Source organism: Poecilia mexicana, unplaced genomic scaffold (assembly GCF_051168715.1).
Source record: "Poecilia mexicana isolate PSO_F unplaced genomic scaffold, ASM5116871v1 scaffold_20, whole genome shotgun sequence".
Classification (NCBI taxonomy): Eukaryota; Metazoa; Chordata; class Actinopteri; order Cyprinodontiformes; family Poeciliidae; genus Poecilia; species Poecilia mexicana.
Window position 1 is genome coordinate 10,652,736 of NW_028263389.1, and position 25,929 is coordinate 10,678,664.

At 38.7% G+C, this 25,929-nt stretch overlaps 1 protein-coding gene across 1 annotated transcript in view; it reads left to right on the plus strand.

Annotated features, from left to right (window-relative positions):
• jph1a (junctophilin 1a) overlaps nucleotides 1–25,929 on the plus strand; it is a 38,762-nt gene that overhangs the window by 8,460 nt on the left and 4,373 nt on the right. Inside the window, exons 4-5 of the mRNA XM_088001222.1 lie at nucleotides 16,284–16,402; nucleotides 24,550–25,283. Coding sequence (XP_087857348.1) covers nucleotides 16,284–16,402; nucleotides 24,550–25,283 — 853 coding nt within the window. The remainder of the gene's footprint in view (nucleotides 1–16,283; nucleotides 16,403–24,549; nucleotides 25,284–25,929) is intronic.

Consider the following 25,929-nt stretch of genomic DNA (forward strand, 5'->3'; position numbering starts at 1 on the left):
TTGAACTTCCTATGCACAATGCATAGATATTTTTTTCTTGTAGCACTTGAAGAACATTCTTATTTATCACATTTTATTTTTCCACCAACTGCCCAAAACCTTCTATGTAAATTTTTAAAAAAAAATTAAAAGGGGTTTTGGTGCTTCTTTAGTAGTTAATTTGTCCAAATAACATCAACTAGCATCAAATAGATAGCAATTAGCAAGAAGAAATATCTTGATTGTTTGTTTGTTTTTTTCATATGATGTTGATGCAACACCCCAAGAATTTAAGTTGAGGGAAAATGTTGGGTCAAAATTCTCAGCGACCAAAGAAATTCTGTAAAACAGCACGTTAATCTCCTTTCCAATACTTCCCTTTAAATAAGAAAGTAGTGGAGTGTTTTAGGTATACATGCACCTCTATCTATATACCTTCACTTATTCAGAGCCCAGCTATTTCCGCTCATGAACCCCTCACATACATATACACTGAGATGCACACAGCCTGCTAAACAAACACATACAGAGTACATGCACTGTGTGTGCCTCTGCTAGTGTATCAGCACTGAGCGCTGCCTAAATAAGGCAAGGCATCAGTTGGCTTATCAGCACCAGCCAGAAATATATACCCATCCCAACACTGATATAGCCCCCCGCCATGTCTGTCACACTACCATCTCTCCTGAAAGTGTGTGCACGTGTGTCAGTGTGTGCGCGAATGTCTAAAAATGTGAGAAAGTGATTCAAAGGGAACGGGCAAAGCTTTCTGAGTGTATAGATGTGAAAATATGTGCAGAATGCGTTTGTGGTGTTTGTGTCCCGGGTGTTTGTTCATCACCTGCTGTGCGAGGTGACCTCAGCCACACACCGCCCGCTCCTTTTTTGGGGAAAGTTATTCAACGACACGTGAGTAGAATAATTCCAGCCCTACGTACAACATCAACTTTCCCACAACAGCAGGGGCTCCTTCTGAAGCAGCTGTAAAGTCGAATATTTGTGAATTAGCTAATGTTCTGTTTGTCACCATGTCTTTTTGATCACACTTAATGTCATGTTTGCAATGAAAGACATTTACAGTAGCAAAAAATATACATAGAGAGCCTACAGGTATGAAGAACCGTCCTGTTATGACAGAGTCTTTTAACATCAGAATCAAACACGCAGATGTACACATATAAAATAACTATCCAAATAGGGTTCGTATATTAATATTTATTACCAGGGTCAGTGCCAGCTACTACATATGACAGAGCTATAAATAAACCTGCTGATGCAACAACACATTTCATCATAATTTAGTTGAGCGGGTTTTAAATGACCCACTGTGTAATCAAATTACACTGTGAAATTTAGTCTTCTGTACCTAACTGCATTACTATTATATGAAGTCATAACTAACAGTCATATGCCAGTGGAAGCAAATCATTTAAGAGCTATGTCATTATTAGTTAGGAGCTTTTACATATACATTTAAAGCGGTCTCCATGTTTATTGGTGCCTCCGTTAAATCCGTTTCAAAAGATGCATTTCCTCATCACTGTCGTTCTATAATCTAAGTTTAATGGGAAGAAAAATATAACATCTACTCTACACAAAGCAGAGCATAATTGAAAAGTGGAAGGAAAGTGATGCACTTTTAGCTCTTTTTTTTTTACCAAGGAAAATCTGAAAAGTGTTCAGTCCCACTTATTCCAATAACCGTTCAAAGAATCCAATCGTCTTCAGATGTCACTTAATCAATTAATATGGAATTCATATGTGTAATGCAATCTCAGTATAAATTCAGATGTTCTGAGAATGCTTTAGAGCAGGGGTCTCCAATCCTAGTCTTTGAGATCTACTGTCCTAAAAGCAGTCTGGCTCTAACACACCAAACTGACTCATTAACAAAGGCCTCCTTGTCAAATCCGAAGGTATGCTGAGGAGGTAACACAAGTATTTCATTCAGGTGTGTTGGGATAAATAATTGGGGGGGAAAAATGAGAGGGATTTAAGAATAGAGGAAAGGAAGAACAAAGAGAGAAAATGCAAGAAAATATATTCGGAATCTGTTTCTACACCTGCGGAATAAGTAAAAAAGAAAAAGAAAAAGAACAGAATCAAGAAATCACAACAAGTACATTTGCCAAAAACATGTATTCAATGGCAACCACAGCCCAAGATGGAGCGTATCTCTCAGTATGTGAATCCATACCTGACTGAACTAGGTGCAATGCTACTTGACACTCTATTGGCTGGCGATTACAAATTTGCCAATCCAGGAGCAGCATTTATTTCCTTGTCTCTGATTGGCTGCACCTCCAACAGTGGGAATAAGGAGATGCTTCTGCTGTTGTACACATTCAGATGTACTTGATGGTTGAACTCTTCAGTAGATAAGCATTAGGGGATCACAGTATTCACAGATTTTAGCTATGTTCCCTGTACCCCACTTATAACTAGGGTCCACTACATGAATTGAGCTCAATTTGACTTTTTTTTGAGAGACATAGTACTTATTCAAGTACTATAGACAAATAAAGACATTTTTCAGAGTGAGAGGATAAAGCTATTTTCTTTTTTTTTTCACTTCCTACTCAGATATATTTCTTCTCCCTGGTGGGAGACGGTAAGAAGGCGAGAAAGAAAGATATATTTTGGCAGAAATCAGCTCCTAGCCTGCAGCAATTTGAGTTTGTATCAGTTCCAGAACACTGCGTAGACTGATGATAGCAAGCAGAAGTAGAAGCAAGTGTACAGTATGTGGAGACCAAGACTAAGAAAATTTTTGGGGTGATTTATAGCCACAGTGTTTGAGCTCTTTGTCCTCAAGTGACTATTTGGGAAATGGTTGAAATGACCCGAGAGAGGACGGAAGGGGAGCGCTGTGCTGTGTCACAACCCAATCCTATCGCCGACAGGACCGGCGATAGGATTGGGTTTCACCCACATTCCAGTGCTGTGTATCTATGGCTTGTAATCTTTCTGGGAATGGCACATATTTCTTCAGCTTCTCCAGAAAGGCTGGGATGAGTCAGCCAAGCGGGAGGACAAGCAGAAAGGGAGAGGACAGGGGTCATGTGGTGTCTCTGCCTGTCATCTTTTTCATCTTTTTGGTGAACCTGCCATTGTTAAAAATGTATATATATATATATATATATATATATATATATATATATATATATATATATATATATATATATATATATATATATACATACATACATACATATATACATATATATATCTATATCTATATATATATATATATATATATATATATATTTATTTATTTATTTCTGGGGTTTTTTAACCTACCTCATAAATTTCTCACCAGTTTTGCTGTCCTTCGTTCAGTTCATGCTCAGTTGCAACTCAGGGGAGTGGATTTCGTGTTGTGTCGGACGCTTTCATATGCAGAAAGAAACAACGCTTCTGTTCATCATGTATATTTGCCGCCACATGTGTGGAAGGGGCCGTGTCATCCTCAGGAGAGTTTCAAGGTAAAATACTGCACAACAGTAGCCTGTTGCGGTGTGGTTGAACATTTCATACAGCCATCGATGCACTACTTTGGAAAATGTTCAATGAGATATGACAGAGAGGGAAATCCAGGGAAATCAAGTGGCTGAATTTCAACGAAACAGTAATTGCATCAGCTAAAGGTACTGCAGCAGCCCAGTGTCTGAAAGAGCATGTAGACTGTAGCAATGCCTATAAATAGAAACATGCCAACGAGACAAAGCGTACGCTTAACCGCGCAATCGAAAGCACTTCCTATTAAGTTTTGATTCTCATTTAAATGATTTCCGTGTTTTGTTGACTGCTTGGAATTTGCCATAGTGTTTTAGAAAGTGTGTGTCCGTGCGTGTTAGCCTATCCCTGTCAACACCAATTAAGGAAATGCGTTTGTGCAAGTAATTTAGAAACTGCTGGTTCCACTGTCTTTTGTGTGTCTAGAACTTTTTTTTTTTTCTTTTTCTTTTTTTCATTTTTAACATTACGGTCTATTTTATGAAGATTTTATGTGACAGACCAACACAAAGTTGTGCTTAACTGTGAAGTAGAAGGTAAATGAAATATTAGCGGCATGGGCGACGGCGGCAGGCATTTGACCTGCAACTGGAGGGCAAGACACTTCACCCTCCTTTCCTGCTGGTGATGGTCAGAGAGCTCAGTGGCGCCAGAGTATGGCAGCCTCTCGTCTGTCAGTTCTGCCCCAGGTCAGCTATGGCTACAGCCAGCATTAGGATGTGAATGAATAATAGTGTGAAGCACTTTGGAGTAAATACAAGTAAAGGCTATGTAGCATGAGTTTCCTTTATTTTTTAAGTCTGTACGGTGTGCAGTTTCATTTATTGCCTTCATTATGATACCCCTAAATAAAACCCAGTGAGTCTAGCTACCTTCAGAAGTCACCTGATTGATATTATCTGTGTGTAATTTAAATTCTGTATAAATCCAGCTCCTATGTGAAGTCCTCTGAGGATTGTGAGTCTTTTTTTGTTTGTTGTTGTTTTTTGTTTTTTTTTCCAAAAAGAAAAATCATTAAAACCGACGAACACGGCAAACAAGTCAAAGACAAAGTTGTGGAGAAGTTTAAAGCTGGCTTAGTTTATGAAACAGTATCCCGAGCTTTGGATATGCTGGGAACACACTGTTCAAACTATCATCCGAAAATGGAAAGAGTTTGCGACTGCAAAGCTGCCGTAAGCATTGCCAACTAAACCACTCTGAAGAAACTGCAGCGTTTACCAGCTCGGGTTGGAGAATCTGTCCCTCAACTATCAGAGTTGAACAGAAGTCAGAAAAGGAAAAATACAAATTATTCATTGAAAAAGGAAAGAAAAACATTCAGAGGTTGTTAAACACTAGAAAGCCAGAGGTACAATCAAATTGTTTAAATCAAAGGGTAGTCATGCTAAAACAGCCTAGTCAAGGTTTAGACAGAAGCTGGTTTAGTGTGCGTGGCAAGACGTGAACATTGTTAGTAGAGACATATCCTAATCAACCTCACAGTTAAATATATGCACAAGACCCATTACAGCTTATCTGTAAAAATATTGAAAACCATGTGTGCTTTTTCCTTCCACTTTATAATAATGCACTACTCTATGTGGTTCTGTCACATGAGATCCCAATAGCATACATTAATGTTTGTGGTTGTAAAGTGACAAAATGTGAAAATGGTCTAGTGCTAAGAGCACCTTTACAGCCGTGTCAATCAATAAAATGTGCATCCCTCAAAGTAGTTTGGCTTACACGACCCCTTATATATGAAGAAGGGTAATTTCACATAAACCCGAATAAGAAAAGTACAAATTTAGTCTTGGATTTAGTCAGCTGGGCCTGTCAACTTGTGGTAAGTGGAGGAACGTTTATCTTTCAGCTAGTCTAGCATTTGCTAACCTGGTCAAGCCAAAGTGTTAGAAGAAATGTCAAGCATGAGCAACTGTGATAAAGACAGAGGTACTTATTATATGAATATAATTATAAACATATTATTATATTTGTACACAGAAAAGTCAGTAGAGCCGTGTGTCTTTCGTCTCTGGATACTGATGCTCCTCTTTTAAATCTCTTCAGCTACTCTGATTGGCTAGCTAGGCTGTTTTCACTCCAGATGTTCACGGATTGGATTATGGAATTATCACGTCTGTTGCTGAATGCGACTTTTGCTTTTCGACTCAGAATCATTTGTCCATGAAGTATATTCAGAAACTGCTGTAATCAAATGTGGAAGTGGTCTAAAAACATGCCTGCTATCGGCACTGGAGACACCATGACCAACTTCTCTATGTTTGTCGTTCATAAATTCATATAATACTTGACTTTTCTTGTGCTTATCACATATTATTTTCTAGGTCTCATCTTGTTAAATAAATAACCATTAAAAAAAAAATAGACGGTGTGAAGACACGTCTTAGTGTTTTTGCTGTGAGCAGATGTAACTTAATGCTAATGCTGCTTTTGGCTTTGCGCTGAAAAGGAAATTGGTGGTTGTGTGTGCATGTATGCATGTGTGTGTGTGTGTGTGTGCGTGCGTGCGTGTGTGTGTGTGTAAGCTCATTTGTGTGAGACAGCGGGGCGAATGGTGGCAGGAGATTGGAGAAGACCATAATTAAAACTATTGCTTGAGCTCAAATCGTTGCCAGGACAATATGACCTTTGCTCACACAGGTTGAGCTTCAGATGCTGAGTCTTGTAGTTGAATAAGATATGCTGTAGAATAATTGCATATGCTTGTTTGAGTCTCTCTCTCTTTTTTACGCTCAAGTGAGACAGTTTCACTGTATCATATTGTGTTTAATGTGTCAACTTCATCAGTGCATCTTTATCCTCCCTCACCAAAAAAGTGGTGAGCCTATGCTGATATAAAATTAATTAATAGAGGCTCAGCTGAAAAGTTGGCTCAAGTGTTAACAGATGGTTACCATGGTTACTGTTTTAAGGACATCACAATGTCTGAAACATCTGTTGGATTTCCTTATGAAGTAGCCAAGTTAAGAGACCCTATCGGTTTATAACTGGGTTGAAATATACTTTAAGAATTTGACACTGTCTCAGTTTCTTGTTGGAAAATGGCAGGATAAAAAAAAACTGATAGTAAACACTGTGATGCAACTCTAAAAGAGGTCTCTGTGCGTTTCTTTGCTCCCAGTTTCCAAGTAGGCACACAATGCAATAAATGTTCCTCAAAGTTGATGTAAATTTTGATTGCATTAAAGTCGTTTGCATGACAGGCAGTTTGTTTTCTAAGGTGCAGGTCCAATGGTTTTGCATGAGTGCGTGGGTGTGTGTGTTTACATTTCTGTTCAGTCATGAAACTCTATGTCCTGATTTGCATAACAAAGCCCCCCCTTTTTTTCCCTCGTTTGTATGTGATGCAGACGCAGTTTCAGTCTTTTTTTGCCTCAGGACTGACAAAAAAAGAGAAAAGAAATTAAACAGTTTGGATACATATAATGGTCTGAGATGGTCAGACGCTGTTTAAAATGGTAAATTGGTGTGTCATACTATTCCTTTGGTTTATCTTTTGTAAATATGATGCGAGAGAAGAGTTCTTCCTCGCTCATGGGCTGTAAACCGTCAATTACCTGTGTAAGATAGGAGGGACAGAACGGACGTCCTTCACAATTTTTCTATTTTGAACTGAGCTTTATCTTTCTACTAACAGGGAAGGGTGGCCCATCTCTCTCAAAGCAGAGTTTTCCAACTTCAGCCCCTGCTTAAGTCCTTGCTCAAAAACACCAGAATCAAATGACTAAATTACTGTAGAGAAAAATTTAATACATGAGGGACACCATCCCTTGAGGACTCCCATTTTAAAGTAAAGCCCAAAAAGCTCAAACTATAAAACAGATAACTTTACCTATTTTTTTTCACATTGTTCATATCTGTTCTAATCTCTGGAGGTTTTATATCAGCCTGTAGATTATGTGCAGCTAAAGTCAGTGTCTAAAATTCAAATAAGAAAAAAAACAAAACTATTTGGAGTCTGAAAAGAAAGCGTCTGGTTATGTTTAGGGTGAAATTATGATCATGTTAAGAACCAGCCCATTCACCTGTAGATTGAGGGTTTGGACACATATTTAAATGTAGTGGAGTACTTAGAAAAGTACATCCATCCAGTTTTTAACACATTTTCAGTTCTGTTCAGCTTCACCTGGGGTCAACTTTGAAAAAAACAAAGACATGTTTTCCGGCAGCATGCCATTTTACCTGTGCTCTTTGTATTTGGTGATGCTGTTTACAAATATCAGCAATTATGATGTGACTTTTGCCAGCTAAATTTGTGTCATTTGAGGTGAAAAGGACTGTCAAACACATCCCTGTAAAAACAAGCAGTGGACACAAATACCAAGTCACTGAAGTACAATAAAAGCTTATCTATGGGTCCGCCAGCTCAAACATAAGTCTGAAGACCCCTGCTGTATCGGTGTGCTGCTGCTGTTAATGGTTTAGCCATTGAGGCTCCCTCCCTCTGCGTGTTTTAGCTGTGTCAGCTGTGGCTATGTTTCACTAGCAGTGCTGACACGAGGGACACAGAGCTGAAGTCTGAATCCCAACCACTGCCCTTTCCCAAAAACCACAGGGGTCATTTTCATGACAGATTCTGTGTCACTCTTTAAACACACACACTCAAGGTTCAACTCATATTATAAAAACCTAACAATGCATAACGAAACAGAATGTATATATATATATATATATATATATATATATATATATATATATATATATATATATATTTTTTTTTTTTTTTTTTTTTTTTTTTTTTTTTTTTTTTGGGATGGAGGCCAACAGAGGTCTTGGTAGAGAGCTCAGTGAGAGAGAGGTCTTGGGAGTAGGGAACACCAGCGGGAGATTAGGTCTGTTTGTAATCCATGGAAATAACAAAGTTTAGGGATTTTTCCAATTTAATCAAAACTGATTCTGCTCATTCTTCTTCCCTGAAATGGGGTTTGTGTAGTCAGATTTCCAATCTGCTTCTACTTGCCCCTGCATAACGAATGGCATGATGCAAAATCAGTGGAAAAATAAAAATATCCTACGTTTTAGACTTATGTCATACTTAAAGTAATGCTACTCACGCCAAATGGATTCAGCTTTACCTGTATTATTTTATATTAAGAAAAGCATTTGCTGAAGTTTTGCTAAGCAAAATGAAAGAGGATCCTAAGACTTGTACAAATGTAAGATGTGAAAAAAAAAATCACTACTCAGATGTACTATTATAGTATGATAAGGATGATGACTCCTTTAGATATAAAGTATAGATAAACCCTTAAGTTTGAAAACATTTAATATTTTTTGACAGACCCACACAAAAAGTAATGCAGAATTGTGAACTGAAAGAAATATGAAGTATGGTTTCAAAAGGGGTTTTTTTATTATTGTTTTGATGCATTCCTTTACTTCTCCTATTAGACGTCTCCTATTAGCAAACTGAACAGAGACCATCAGCATTTAATTTTTTCTCAGAGTAAAACCTAGCTGTTCTGTGGGAGCCTTAGAGGTTTGCATGTGCAGAGAGAGTCCAATCGGCAGTGGAAACATAAACTAGTGTACACTGGTCCGAGTTGTCCTGCACAGCTAGAATAAGGCGGTAAGAGAACATTCATTAACAAAAAGACTCGTGAAGACCAAGAAATACATCAGAGTTAAAGTGGTGAAGTTTAAAGCATTGTTAGGTTAGAAAGTAACATCCCAAGTTTTAAACATTTCACTGAACGCTATTATCTGAAAATGAAAATAGTAACTGCAAACCTATTCAGAGATGGCCATTCACCAAAGCTGACAGGTTAGGCAAAGAAGGCATTGACCAGAGAAGCAGCCGAGTGGCCCAGGGTAATTCCGGAGGAGCTGCAAAGATCCACACTTATGAGTGGGAAAACGTACTGACATTTGAGGTTGTGTTATTACAAATATGGTCTGCAAGGAGGATTGGCAAAAACAGCATGTGACACAAAGCAAATGTGTGGAATAAAGTGTTTGGATTACATTGAAATACAGGACAAAGCTGCAAACCACTGCAAGGGACATGAGTGGAATAAGGTTCACTTCTTTTCAGCTGGATGTCAAGCCTAACCATAGATGATCAAATAATTCTGTGGTTGTGTTGTAATAACCCAGGAATAACTAGACAGGGAATCACTAGACACGCTAAGAAAGGACTGAACCAAAGTCAAACGGAAACATAGCTGATCCAATCAAAGAGAAAGATTTAATTAAAACAGAAAGTAACAAAACTCAAAACCAACTGAAAGAACCCACGATCCTGACAGAGACTGTGTTACTTTCCTTTACTTTCAGTGTCTGTGCTGCATGCTCCTAACTTAACATACTGTTTAACTATATAATAAAGACCGACAGATTAATTGAAGAAGAATGTATGGCTACAATGATCCTCACACTTTCTTTAAGGCCTTGCGCTAACTGCTAACAGGTAAAAGCTAAAGTCTTTCTTAATTCTTAAGATTAAAACAGCAGAGAAGTTCTTTTCACTGAACATTACATCTGTTTAATTTGTTTGGGGGTTTCTTGTTGTCTGTTTTATTTCATCCTTCGGTGTCATAACCCCATGATGTTTCTGTTCATTTAAATGTATGTAACTTTTATTAGCTAACATTGCAGTACCTGGTTCTGTTACATAATACTCCTCTCTAGGTCTGCCTAGCTTACAAAGAAATTAGGGTTTGAGTAAAGGATAGAAAAAGGTAGCCAAACTAAGCAAGTCATAAGACAGAAAATAGTTTAAGTAAGTTTAAGTACTGGGCATGAATACCAGGCCAACATTTCTGTTGCACGGCCCGGCAGCTTTCTCTCCTGCATAAATTTAGCTTATCTCTTAATAACAGCCACTCTGTCTTCTGTTTAAAACCTAATTTGCTGTAGCCTCCACCCTCCAACCTTTACTGCCCCTGGTAATGTGAGCCGATAGTGTAGCCCAGAATTAATTCCTCAATAATTTCGGAGCCGGTTTTCAGCTAACTGCTAATGGTGTTAGACATGCTTGAGTAATCCTGAATTAGCAACATCCAGCAATTCAAATAGTGTGCCTGTGTCAGGACAGCTAAGTGCTAATTTGTGCTGATTGTCTGTCCTGATACCACTGAGGGCCTGGGAATTTTTTTTGTCTTTTTTAATAAAATATAGATCCAGTTTTCAGTTTCTAATAAAGACTAATTTGCTTCTGTGACTGCATTTGTCTGGTAAGACCACAAGCATAATGTGACAAATGAAATAAAATAGGTGCTAAAAAAGAAAGAAATGTTCTTTTATTTGCCTACGTACTGAAAAGATTGGTGCATGTCTTTTGTTTTATTGCGACTGTTTACTGTACCAGTGGCGTATTTAATGGAAAATGTATGTGAGGAAGGGGTGGAACAAGGTTTAGAACTGTGTCAGCATATGTGAAGGAGATTTCTCAAATAGGCCATAGCCTGGGGCTTGATGGACTGAATCCTCTCTCCAAGGAATCTACAGTATGCACACAGATAAAAAACTAAACCCAAACATAAAATACCTGCTTACTGCACTCGGATGGAAGAATGACAACCCTTAAAGTGGGGAGGACAGTGGGGACTGGTGGGGACTAGGGTTTGAAATTGAACCCTTCAGTAAAATTAGAGAGGCTCCGGTGCATACCTCAGCTGTTCTGGATGTCCGAGAGGGTTCAGAGCAGTGATCTGTCTTGGTCTCCTTCCCTTTCTAATTTTGTCATTCTCTTTTATTTCTTTTCTGCTTTTTCTGAGTTCAACCCAACAACCTCCATTTTTTTTTTTTTTTTTTCAGAACATGTTTCGTCTTGACATAGAAACCAATGTTTTGATTCCACATAGAAAAAGTAATTTGTCCTACTCACCCTACATTCATGTCACTATCTCAACACTGTCCAGATTGTATGTATGTGTGACATTTTGCAGGTTCAGATACCTTGATTTGCTTGGACTCAACCCCAGACCTGAGTGCTTGCAGAGTCCAAAGCTAAACGGGAACAGGTGTTGCTTTATATTCAAAGCCACAGGGCCTTGTGAGGCTGCTGGCCTGTTTGACAAGTTATACAGCTTAATACTTTTTTTTCAGAGGTCATAAGTGAGCTTGCACTTTGCTGTAGGTCAGATATATTCTTTGAATTGCTGATCACCGTAATGTTTTTTCGTAATTTGATCTCCAGTAGATTATGTTTGCTTTAGCTCTGCCTTAAACTGGTAAAATGGCGCAAATATTGGCGTTTCCATGATAGATCCAATTTCATAAAGTATAACATGTCATTTCTCAGATTGACACATTAATAACACACCTGTGGTTCTTTGAAAATAAAAAAAAAGTGCACAAAATCCATTAGAGGCATATGTATGACATCTGTGCTCTCAACATCCTCTTGTTGATAAGGAAATGTCTGCATTGTAATTATAACCAGTTTCTTGGTTTGCACTAATTGCTGGAATGGTGACTAGATCAGGACAATGTTTAGTTTGTTTACCTTGACCCTTCAATACCAAGCATCTGAAATTATATGTGACTAAAATGCAGCCTGTGGCTGTGACTTAACTAAGCGAGGAGTGCCTCATGCTAAGGGAGCAATACCTTGGGCTAGCTTTGGCTTTGTGTCTTTGCATGCAAATCCCTTATTAACATAGATCATAGATATGGGCCTAAGAGAATAGGACGTGGAATATGTTTGTTTTCCATGGGACTACGTGTGCTTTTTTAATTTTACCCTATAAATGAGTTTTATAGGATACTGTCACACAAGGAGCTGTTTGGACCCACTTTCCGTTGACTAGGGTTTATTACCTGGGATTTTCTGCTTTGTTTTGGAAGCATGGAAGCTAAATCGAACTCTGGTACAGACGAAGCAAGCGGAGTCTGGCTCACCTGAAAGTGTGTGATTTGCTTGCAGTGGGAAACGCAATTGGACTATCCAGTGAACCAAAGACAGGGAGTGAACCTGCCACATTCATCTTATGAACAAAGCAACATGCCAGATGGCTCACTGCTTTGTCTGCTGCTCATACTGGGCAGCTTCTAGAGAAAATAGCAATTAGAATAGAACATAAAAGAACAACAACAAAAAAACATAGAATAGAACTTTAAAGTAAAAACAGAAACCACAACGCTGCATAATTTTTGCAATTTTGGTTTGCAGGGATGTGGTGAACATTTCTGTGCTATGAGTGTATTTACATAAAACAAAATATGTTAACCTTTACAGTATTTCACCATAAACATCATAAGAGCAAATGGTCAAACTTTCAAGAAGGAATAGTCACTATGACACACCGTCATTATCAGCTATGCAAAGCTACTACCAATTTGCTTCACTGCTTCCATGTCTTTCAGGAGGGAGTGTGAGGAAAAAAAACTGCCTTCAAAATAAAAGCCTACACATTTCAAAAAGTTAAGTCCTAAAAATATTGATGTACAAATTAACGGAACAAATTGCAATAACTGTTGCTCACAGGAACTTGGACAAATTACTATCCTAACAGTATCCAAAATGTATTGCTTTTTTTTAATGTCTCAACCATCTCATTTATAGTGCATGCCAAGAACAAAACCAACCATTCCTTTCATTTCTTCCTTGCACACGCTTGTATTTTCTCACCTTTCGTTTCACCCCCTCTTGTCCCAGTGCTCTATCACACCTCCACTCCCATCATTTTCTGCCTGTCACCTCCCACCAGCAGACATCCTGTCTGGGAACAGTGTGCATCACTTCTTCGGTCTGTCCATGACTTCACTGTGCTCAGATTCTTTGGGCTGTGTCACGGACATTGCTGCATACAGTCATGCCTTTATGCAGCGATGAAAATAGCAGTTGTATTATATAGGTCCCTCTGAATGTCTGCAGCCCGTATCAATATCGTGATCTATGTTTTTGCTGTTAGTCTACAAGATTACGAAGCTGTCCAGTGTCTCAGCAAATAGCCAAACTAATACAATTTTTGCAACTACAGTAACTTGGACGCATGTCCGACTCTGCAGCTGTGTTAAAAATTTATTAAGCTCAAGTTCTTGTCTGCAGCAGCTCCGTGGTTTCCAGACATAACCACACAGCCTCAGTGCGTCTTTTGTCTTCGGGTGATGTCCCGACTTATTTCGGTTCCTCATGCATTTTAATATTTTCACTGTCCAGCTTGTCCTAAACAAGACAGTCCAAAGTCTTTTTGAATTAGAAAAGTCTGTCTAACGGAGAGATGCTGAGGGAGAGGAGCGGCCCGCATGCAGACGGATGAGGGCAGACGTCAGTAGCTAGCTGAAGGATTGAAAAAACAACAACAAAAAACGGGGAGCATTGATTGAAAGAAAGAAGGAGGGAGAGGAAGATGGATGAGCGGGGTTAATCAGGCCAGCTGGCACAGCTGTCGATACTTATAGTGATGCTAGAACTTTGCAGCTGCATCCTGTACTTCCTTGTTGTACATTCTTGGAGTATTATAGCACTCCAGTTTTAAATAAGTGCATAGTGCACATTGAACTCTTGCTGTTCATGTTGTTGTTACTTTTTTTTTTTAATAAACCCACAGGTACATATCTTTACCGAATACATAGTTAATCTAATAAGGTCCTGTATTTATATATTATTGTTGTTGTTATTTGCTTTAAAATCATCTGCTTATTTTTTTTAGATGTTTTGTTGTTTTAAATGGTGCCTAGTTCACTTCTGCACTACTGTCTTGACCAAGAATCCCTTGAAAAACAAAATTATTCCAATGAATATTTGTTTCATTGTACCACTTTAGTACAGTACGTCTCAGCACTGCTTATTGAACCTGAAAATATTCAGCTTTAAATCAAGGTTTTCTGTTGATCTAAGTGTGTGCATACAGAACCATGGCTCTGATATAGATAGTTTCTGGTCTCTTTAACCTTCAGCAAATTCACACCAATATTTTATAACCTTACATTGTGATTTCGGTCTAAGCTCAGTTTTCTACACCACCTGTTTGTTGGGGTTACTTCTTTAGTTCGGTGTGTTGTTGTATTACGTAGATTGATAATCAAGGAGTTTATTTCCATTCATGGTTGTTTTGATCCTTGTTTGGCCTATCAACTCTCATAGAAAATGAGAATAATGTCTCATATGAGACATTTTAACCTCTTCGCAAACCCAAAATATTATTAAGTCAAAGATTGCAATTTTACCATACTTAAACTTGAGTCTTAAGTTGCAAAACTAGTAACCTTAGAAGAACTTAGGAGAAATGGGCTAAAGAGTCAGACCCAAATTTTGGGACATGGATCTTCTTAACAATCTTGCTATCATGTAATCAGAAATGGGAGCGAGCAGGTAAACCATACTTCTGACATCTATGTGCAAATTCTCTTTGCTAGGAACATTTGCAGAGTGTAAGTTATTAATGATTCTTAACTATCTGTTAATGTTTAAGGTGTTTTATAAAAATCACCACATGGATTTCTCTCACAGCTCTGTGTTAATGACGTCGATTCTTTTCACAACTTAATAAATGTATCACTTATTCCCTTGGAGTTAAGCAGGTGTAATTAGATGCAAACGTTCTCAGCTTCCAGCTTTCCAAAAACAAAAGCATTTTGTCCTGGACTAATTAAAAAGTTGGACATTCTCACTGTTTCATGGACTGCATCGTGCCTGAGCCTCCGTTTGATGCCTCACATCATACATTGGCACAGAATAACTGTTAGACTTGACAACAAACATTTCAAATGTAGATTTAGAATATAGTTTTGATGCTGTTTGACTCATTTTGCAGTTCTACATTAACAAATGTTAATGTAGAACTTTGCACAAATGTAGAACAATTTGCACAATTGTTCTTTAAAGAACACATCTTATCAGTTTTTAAACTTATTCACCGGCTTTCATAGAAAGGTCACCAGGATATAAAATTAAATTTTCTGAAGAAGATGCATGCCAATGGGTCAAATTTGGCTTTAGGATTGCCAAATTTGATTGCATGTAGATGTTAATCTCAGAGTCCCTCAACGACTTGAATCTTGATTTAGACCTGGACTTGGAAAAAAATGACTTCTGGACATCTTGAATGACCTGCTGGCATTCACAAAACCACAGTTCCTTGCAGTCGATCAGGCAGGTGGTAGAAAATTGCTTTATTGATTGTCGAAGGTATTAGGAAATATCCTTAAGGTAGGTGGAACTGACACACTGTCAGTCCAGAATGTATCATAGGGGAAAAGTCCTCTTTACAACATGAAAGGTCAGCTAAAAAAACACCCCAAAATCCAGAGGTGCAAAAATAGAAACCAGCAACAAATATAAACTATGGTTTAATATGTAATTTTATGTTTTATGAGACATTCTCAACATATTTAGTTGCTTTTCTGCTTCTTACGTTATTCTATAGTTGTACAATACACTACGAATCTAATCATGCACTCTGTGTGCCTACCTGTGTGTGTTTGTCTGCCCTCTTTGAGACCATTTCTGATAGCCCAGTGCAGTGCTCCAGAGGGCATTAAGCTCTTGCTAGGCTTTGGCTTTGCTCCATTTGGAAAATCAGGATTTGGATTTCAGATGGCAACACAAGTGAAAGTGTTATGTTATCCAAGAGGGATGGGTTGAGTTGTACAGCTTAGTGTGAAGTGAATAGAAAGGGGAAAAAAAAATAGGAGAAAGAAATGATAACAGCAGAAAGCAATTTAATCTGAAAATTGTAGCATGTTTAGTAACTGTCTAAAAGCATTTTTGCTCTAATAGAAAGGGTTCATAAATGTGTTTGACTAGCCATTTCTACTTGAAACTTCAATCAATATTCTGTGCTTGTAATATAGTTCCTGTTTTCTAATGTTGTTGCTCCTTGTGTTGTCTGCAGGACAGCCCACGCCAGGACAAAAAGCGAGGCAGCAGAACAAGCCTCCATCTCTGCCGTGCATGAGTCGGAAATTGCCAGGGCGGTTGCCAGGGAGCTCTCCCCCAACTTTTACCAGCCAGGTAACATTTTAAAACATTCCATACACAGCATGCAGTATGTATCATCTCAGCGCAAACTTTTGCTTCATTCATGCAGGTGTTCTTGCCGTAACTGAGTGTTGGCAGCATGTTCGCGGTGCAGTCAACTCCGCAATGCAAACAGACAACTTAAGAAATGATCCTGTCTTACTTTAACAGGGAGAAATTCGACCACATTGGGATTGGGTCGTCTAGGCATGGATGTGTCTGGTTAAAATCATACAACAGCAGAATTCATAGTTTCATTTGTTATGGCTAGTCGTCCAGATCCTGAGGCAGCAAAGCTTATCCAGACCATCACATGACCACCATCAGTCATCAGTGTGTTTAATGGGCCATTCACTCTTGGGAAGATTCACTCATTTCCATGCTTTCTTCAATCATGGATAATATCTCTCACTGTGGTTCTCTGGAGTCTCAAACCTTAGCGGTGCCTTTGTTAGCCTAACCAGACGTACGTCACTGACCTTGTTTCTCACCTGTTCTTGTACTTCTTTAAATCAAAGCATGATGTGTCGCTTTTGGCCTACTACGTGTTGTCACAAGGTCTATTTATGGGACTTCTTGATTCTGCGGTTCAAGAAAGGATCTGTAGGGGAGAAGGAGGGTCGCTTTTTCACATACGATGAAGTTGGTTTGGAAGACTTTTTCTCTCTCAAGAAAATGACAATTAGAACGCAGGTTTTTCTATTTAATTGTGTTATCTTTGTTTGATACTAAATTCTCTTGAATCATCTGGAGTACTTTCAGTGTAACAAAAGCAAACGCATAATAAATCTTAGGGGGATAAACACAGCACTGTACGCTTACAGCAAAGCAGCAGCTGATAGGGCTTTGAGACACACTCTGTGTTCCTTTGTGGCTTTCCAACTCAAGTTCAAACATTTTTAAACACATGGAGTTACCATGCCCGGCGAGCATTCATAAAAAAAAACACACACACACACACACCAAACAAAGCTGGCAAGATTGATTTCTCTTCCACTCCTTTAAAATTCTTTATTGAAACTGTAGAGGACTAAAGCTATGCTGACAAGGTCCCAGTTGGTTAGCACACTTGGTTATGAAAACCATCTATCCAGAGTCAAGCTGCAGGTGCACTGTGGGGTTAAGGAGGTCAGCGGGTTTTGGTGTAACGCAACACATTTTCTTGTGGCTAAATCCATCCCAGCATTTGCGTGGCCATGCACGTAGAAATGGTTACAGGCAAAGCTTTCAGTCATTGTAGTGTCGAAGCACAGACGTGGTTGTAGGATCTGGTTTCGCAAAGATGCTAATGGTAACTGCAATCTGTAAGCAATCGAATGTAACTCTTACGACCCCTGTTTCTCTAAGCGACACATTTGTCCATGAAGTTCAGATTTTATGAGGCTTGTTAACAAGAGGCAAGTGGGTTTCTGTGCACATTTGAGCATTTCACATTGACTATTTGAGCTTGTTCTTGAGCTTCTGCTCGGAACACAAACAAAAAAGAGATTGGTGTCCCGGCTGTGTGATTAAACAGTCGAGACACTGAAGACAAATTCGAACACTACAATGAAGGCCTGTGTGTTTATACTAAAACAGGCCACTATTTTTTTCTGAATGGCAGCTTTTTTCTACCCTGCTCTCAAAGGCTTGTTGTGATTGAACAAATCGCTAAAGTCAACGCAAAATAAAAGGATGGAAGCATTTTTTGTTTCTTGATTTTCTTTCTGACTGAAGGAGCATAAGGGGTGGTGGAAATGGAACCCTTCAAAAGTTTCCTTCTACTTACCCCATGCAGTTCTCACTTTTCCTCTGCCTGACATTTTAACAGGCATACTGTCTTCAAAGCATAGGGTGTCAACTCAGCCCTATTTAGTCTTTTCACAAGGTAGGCTGAGCTTTACAAAGTAGCAAAAGACATATAATACTATATAAATTATTAAGTTGTGTATTTTCTTTTAAAGTTGTGATGCAACTGAGGTCAGAGGTGGACATAAAGGGGCAGAAGTCATACAAAAGAGCATTTTCGTGGAAAGCATTGTGGTGGATGTTGGATGATATTTGTGTGTCATTTAAAAAGCAAGAAAACCTAGTCTCTTTTTTTGTTTTATCAAGCTTATTCATTAATGTACACTCTGTCAGTACACATTATATGATGATTGCATTAAAAAATGAATCAATAAATACTAACAACAAAACAACTCCCCGTCTTTCAGCATGGTTTACTGCAATAATTAGCTGGAGTGCTAAAAATGTTTCTTGTCCTCTGTTTTCAGGCTAATGAATAAAAGACTGATGAGCTTTCGCTGCCATCTAAATATCAGTAATTTATTTTTCTCCTGTTAGTTTGGAGTTCATGACACAATGACAGGCTTCCATGACAAAACTTGTTGAGTGGAGTAATGTTTTACAGTACAAGCAGACTTCTCTCACTACAGATAGCGCTTTTAAATCCCTAGGTTAGGTGCCGTTCTTTTAGCTCTCCTATTGCTCTCAGACAACATTTATCCTGAATTTGGCCTTCTCATTGGTCAAATATCTACATCGATCATCAACATATGACGTCACAGTGAGATATCGTTATTTCCTTCTGGGCTTGTCGTTGTGTTATACATTGTTGCATGAGATTGGTGTTTCATGTATGACGAATCCCTTTTTGGCAACCAAAAATGAAAGCGAATACAGCTTGTGTTAGTTATGAGCTTTGAACACAATTGAAGAATAAATGCGTAAAGTATTTTTTAAAGCTATACTCATTCTGTGAATTTATCTAAACCACTAGCATTATATGTTTGGTGCTAATCTTTCCCCTATTCTGCCCGAAAAGAGCTAAAATATCCAGAGAAGCAATGCCACGCCTTTTTGTTTATTTTTATTTACTGTGTAAGATCAATGCTATCTTCACCCCCCAGCCCCCTACCATTCGATCGAATATTTTTAGCCCTATGAGCAAGCAACTTTTGGGCCCTTTCCAAAAGCCACTACAAAATAGTAGGTGACATACAGATTGACAATGGGGTCCATTCAAGCATGTCGCTGTCTAAGCCACAGAAATGACCGGCCAAGGCCAGAGACATCCTGTGGTTTGTTTGTGTTGTGGAAAACAGTGGTCATGCCTGGCAGGCTGAGTGTTCTCCATATCCACGTGTGTGCGTGTGTGTGCAAGTGTGTGCAGGGAGAGTGTCCTTGCCTTATAAGTCGGATCATGAATGAGAGAGTGGCCGATGTCATAATAATGTGCAGCGCAGGATGACATATGAGCCGGAACATTTAAACGTTCAGTTACATAAGCTTGTCTGTTAAGTCCTGCTGAAAGCCAAACACGCACCTGCAAATAACCAAACTTATTCAACATATGTTAATTTGTTTTGTTTTTGCAGTATGAAGGAAGTCGGATTAATACAGATTGTCAAGATTTCTGGTTTGTCTCTGTGGCTGGCTTTTCATGTTTGACTGTACACATCCCATATTTGCAGCTTCCTGGGGGGAAAATGTAATGCTACTCTCAAACAAGTTTACTTACAAAGAAATATATATATACACTGCACAAAAAAATAAAGGGAACACTCAAATAACACATTCTAGGTCTGAATGAATGAAATATTCTCATTGAATACTTTGTTCTGTACAAAGTTGAATGTGCTGACAACAAAATCACACAAAAATCATCAATGGAAATCACATTTATTAACCAATGGAGGCCTGGATTTGGAGCCACACACAAAATTAAAGTGAAATGTTCCCTTTATTTTTTTGAGCAGTATATATATATATATATATATATATATATATTCAGAGTGAATTCAATCAGAATAATATGACTTTTCCAGTGTAATATGGCTTCCTTCCTAAATGCACACATCTTCATACTTTGGTTTCTAATAATATAACTACAACTATGGGTCCATATCTCTTGTTGTTTGTAATTAGCATTTCAGACTCATGGCAGATTATCACTAAGATTGGGACTATGCACTTCAAAAGGAAAGAGAGGGTCAAAGCAAATAGGACCCTGACCTTTCCGATTGATTCACACACACAGCACCCTGGAGGGGGAGTAGTGGGGGTTTTCTGGGCGTGGCCTGTGGTGTGACGTTAATTGGGCTATATTTGGTGCTGATGTGTGCTCACAGAGGTCTAATGGAGACATAGTTGAAATCCTTATGCACTGAGAGGACTTTGCTCCTGCGCTCGCACAGCAGCTGTTCCTTCCTTCAGCCGCTCACCAGAGAGACGGGTGGGGGTGGGTTGGTTTGGGAGGGGAGGGCAAGAGAGATCCTGCTCCACCCTTTTTGACCCCGTCAAGGTGTACTTGAACCAGGTGGGGTCATAAAAGCCACTAGCTGTCAGGGCTGCAAGGCAGACACGAGCAGGTGTTGCTGTGTATTCATAGCAGCAGATGGGGTGTAAGTTTTCACTCAGTAGTTTTCCCTTAAGTTAACCTAACACAGAAACTTCTTCTGACTTTCAGGAAAACAGAATGTAAAGTGAATTAATAGTCGCCTATTAAGAATAGCCTACTAGTAATATATATCATATTGCAATTTTGTTTTTGAATCTACTAATTAAACCTGTTGAAGGAAAACCTTAACCTTCGTTGTTGGGCTATTAAGTCATTTCCAGAAACATTCAGGAAATGCACGTTCCCCATTGTTGACCTTTTTTTTTAATTCTCCAATTACTTAAAGATAATTTCTTTCCGTTGCATTGAACAGCAGCCAGTGAGTAACTCTTCACACACCCATGCACAAGAGAGGGGCTCTCATTTAGATACTCTTGTATCTAAATGTCAGGTTTTTGTGACAGAAAAATAGGATTGATCTTTTTCAAGCTACTCCCACGTGAAATAGGAAATTTCATTAGTACAACTAAACTTAAAAAAACCCCACAAAATGAAAAAAAAACTGAAAAATAAAGAAATTAAAAATGGTGAACTCACCCTCTTTTGTTTATTTGGATGCAGGCCTAATAAAAAGTATCTTCATCTTTAGCTTTCTAGCAGCAACCCAATTAACAGGTCAAAACTAACAGGCATTTGGAGTTTTCTAATATTTTTTTATCTGCTTCAACATAAACCCTAGGAAAAACCCATATCATAATGCTGCACCCACTATTGTTTCCTTTGTGGCATTTTTAAATACTGTTCCATGTGTATTTTTGCCTACCCTGTAGGCAGAAATTCAATCTGTGTTTCAGCAGATTCACACATTCTCCCACAAGATTCTAGGTAATTTAAGGCAAGCCTGAATGTTTTCTTTGAAAGCAAAGGCTTCTGTTTTGCAGTCCTACTCCTTTGTCCAAACATATAAAGACAACAGGAGGACTTCTTGGAAACTCCTGCTGCTCCTTCACTGTTGCTGTTGGCCTCTGAGTAGTCTTCCTGTCTACTTTCTGTATTGCAGTCCATTTCAGACATTTCCCATATTTGATCCAATTATTGAGCACGGTCCGTTCTATAAAAACTGCATGTGTTTAAAAGAATGGGGATTTTTGTTGTGTAGCCTTCTCCTGACTGATGCATTTGAATAACATACTTTGGAGCCAGTGTGACCTCCCTCAAATTAGGACTTTAGTTAATGAACAAACAAATAAATAAGTGAATTCAACTTTTAAATCATTTATTATAGTCTTGCTGTTTCACTTAAAAATACATTTGGTAAAAGCACACTCGTGAGATCCACTCTGTCAGGAAGACAGGAAGGATATGCAGTCCTGTCCTCCCATCTGCCAGTTGGAGTCGGAGATTTTAGGAAACATCTAACTGGATAAACAATATTTCATACGAACATATAGAAATTAGTTTGTTAGGTTCTTGATCTGAATGAATTGTGGTGACAGTGAACAGTTTTCTACTCGGATGTGAATAGCTGCTGCAAATAACAAATTCTAGTTTAAACTTTTACTGTTTCTCACAAAAATGACTCAAAGTTTAGTTTACTTTTTGGGTAGGATTATGTTACCTACTTATATGGACCATCAAAGTGTGCCAGTCAGCTATGTCATAGGGTGATCAAAGTCAAGAACTTTGAGATTCTATTTTATGTCTGAAAAGTGGTCAAAATTGCACCATGTTTGTTTTTAAGTTACATAAGTGGAAGATATATCAAATTATTACAAAACAAAATGGCACAAATCTGTGTATTATAACTTTCACTAAAGAGGCGCTGTGAATAAAAGAGAGCATAACTCAATATATGGGGAGAGCATGTGGACTTTAATTCCAAGAAGGTGATATTCTACTTGCCGTACAGTACCGGCAAACCACTTAAATCAACAATTTGCCATGAGGCAGTGGAGGAGAAATATCTTTTTCTGGTTACTGTTGTCTCCTAGCCTGACAAGGCAGCAGGGAAGCCCTATCATTTTTTATAAAGCAGAAACAGGCTTGTGTAGGTGTTTGATTGTCAGCTCTTCAAGAAAAACAGAACTTAAGCTGTAAATACCAGTAACAATAATTTACACAATGTCCTATAATATGAAATTATGAAAAACAGGCTGCCTAGGAATGGCCAGCTGAACTCAGTCTAATGCCCGCTGGCAACAGATGTGAAATGCAGGCAATGTACTTCTTCCTGCTGTGTTTGTGTGCGCGCGCACACATATTTATATATAAATTTTCATGTTTTTTTTTTTTAAAGCTTCTCTCTTTTTAACTGCAGTTCATATCGTATTAAGGTCAGGAGGAGTTACACTGGGTCGTAAAGGGCTGATCTGTTATGTTTTGTACGGTTGTATGATTGCCCACATTTGTGCATGAGGAGGAGAGAGCGCTCGTATGTTGGTAAGAGTGCACTGGAGCAGAAAATGTGCCGTGGATTAACATAAGCAGAACTGGCAAACTGCTGCAGCTTAGACAAAAAGCTTGAATTCTAGTAAGCTTAACGAGGCAACAGTGATCTGAAGAAGAAATATGGAAAATGTACTTTTTGAGATGAATATCTTCTAATATCATTGAAAAGTTTAATCGAGCAATTTCATTTAAAAAGCAAAAACTCACAATATGGATTCTATACATACAGAGTGTTACATTTTAAACACGATGTCGATGTGGTTTCACTACTCTTCCTCGTGACAATACGCTGTAGTTTGACTATGGAGTTTGTATGCTGGCTTATTGAGCAGAGTGACACTTGGGTCATTAAAATTATTATAGGTGCTTTTGGTAGTTCTTGCTTAAAAAATAAATTTGCATCTCGAATAAGGTTGTCGCCAGAGGGAAGTGAAATGCTCTAAAATATTCACAAAGCTCTGGACTCCAGGTGCAGTACATGTCTTGTGAATCTCCTTCAAACTTTAGAATGGGCTTTACTTTATTATTCTCACAAGACTGTGGTGATTCCTATCCAGAGGATGTAAAATCAGCTTTTAAATTTCTTAAAAGCAATAGGGGTTTTTTTTCTGTCTTTTTTCCCTCTGTTCAAGTTTGTACGAATCACATTAGAATAGTTGTCATGAAAGCATTCGACCTGAAGCTGTTTGAGGCTGTAGGGGTTGTGAAACATGTTCTAGATGGTGAAAACCATCTCGAACATGTTAGGAACCCCTACCGCCTCCACAGGAATCTGTCCCCAAACAGAGCGAAATTACTCACTCCCGCCCATGGAGCTGCAACTCTTATTGAGCTATGGTGTGAAATTAAGCTGGGGAGATATGTTAAGTCCCACACATGTTTACATGTCCCTCCTTTCTCTTTGTACTGGGTCTTGGTCGTGGCAGTTCAAAAACAAATTAGGAATGCCACATAGCTGAAAGGTAAATGGAGATTATGAGTACAGGAGGCCCCCAGCACTCCACAATAAGGCTGTTTATGCAGATATAGGACTGGATATACTGACCACTTTGATTTTGATATTTACGTAGAGTCTGTACAAAGTGTATTGTAGTAAGAAATAAGTACATATCTATGTTCCTCTGAAGCTTTTTGAAACCTAATAATTAATTGAGTCAATTCCAGTTGAGCATATCAAAAAAGGCTAATCAGTCTTTGAAACAGTTCATTCCTCTTCGTTTGATTTCATAGCTTTTTTTAAATAAGATGGTATCCCTACAGTTGTAAAAGTTACAGTTGTATTTTTTTGTGTGTGTGACATAATCCCAGTAATCATTCAAAGTGGACTTGAGGCTCCCATAACAATGTGTGTTACTTCTTTTTCCCTTTTCAGGACCAGACTACATAAAACAACAGTCAAAAGAGCCAGTGGAAATTAAAGAGGTCCCTGTTGAAAAGAAGGAAGAATCCCCACATGATTCTCCTCACTTTTACCGCAAAGGCACAACTCCACCCCATTCTCCTGTCGCTAGCCCTGCAGCCACTCCTCCCCCCTCACCTGACACTAAGAAGAAGACTGGCCAGATTGGCAACAGCATCAGCCACAAACCGAGCAAAGAGGAAAAACCATCCCGCAAGATAAGCAAAGAAGAGAAGTCCAGTTATAAGGCCAGCAAGGACGAGCGATCTAGCAGGAAGCTAAGTAAAGAAGAGAGGCTATCCTTCACCGATGGGCCCAAGACTTCTCATGCACACATTGAGGCTCCTCCTAAACCAACTAAAGTTCAGCAACCGGCCCCAGCAACCGCTCCTGCCGTCCAGCCTCCTACTGTTCCAGTCAATGGCCAGCTCCACTCTGAATATCACAGTTACTACGTTAAAGCCACTCCACGGGGCCCTCCACCTCCTGAGCCTGAGGAAGTGGAAGAAGAGCCCAGTGCCCAAGCTCTGGCACGTCTGCCCCCGCAACCTAAGTCTTTCAGCACCCCTACTCCTACTCCTAAGACACCTTCCATTCGGGACAGCAAGAGCGACCCAAAACTCAGGAAGCAAGATTCCCTAAAACCAAAGAGCCTTGCAGACACAAAGAAAGCAAGCATGGAAATTGCAGAAAGCACAGAAGAAACAGTAAGTATGCCGTAGCTCAACCAAAGTTCGTGGTGGCTATTGTTGACCAGATGAAAAAAGTTGACATCACAGTACCTGAAGCTAAATTTGATATACTAACATTCAAATGCCTGAGGCTAAGATGGTATATGTATTTTTAAGTAATTTTCCCAATTGGCTTTTTAAGGTAAAAATGGTCCTGCCTACCATTAAATGTTTTATACCAGCCATTTTAGGGGGGCATTTCATACTTCCATTTACAAACAATGATTAAAATTAATCTTACATGTTTTACTTGTAGTTTAGTGTAGGGACATATCATTACAGTGTCTCACACTTCACAGATTTCTTCTCTGTTTTTGTCAGACTAAAATGTTTCTGAACTTCATAAAAATATAACCAGATTAAGTGCAAAATGGAGTTTTGAAATGATTTTATTTGCTAAGGTATAAAAGCTATCCAAACCAACCTATCCATCCACATATAAATATATTATTGACCCCTTTGGTAAATGTGGAATATACTGTAATTAGTGACCATTTGGTTTAATTTTTCTACCCACATCTATGCCTCATTGCCGTCAGCCCAGTAAAATCAGGAAATTACCTTAATCCAACATGCCTGACATCTATCCACCTACAAATAGCAATAAAGTCATTTTTAGGCT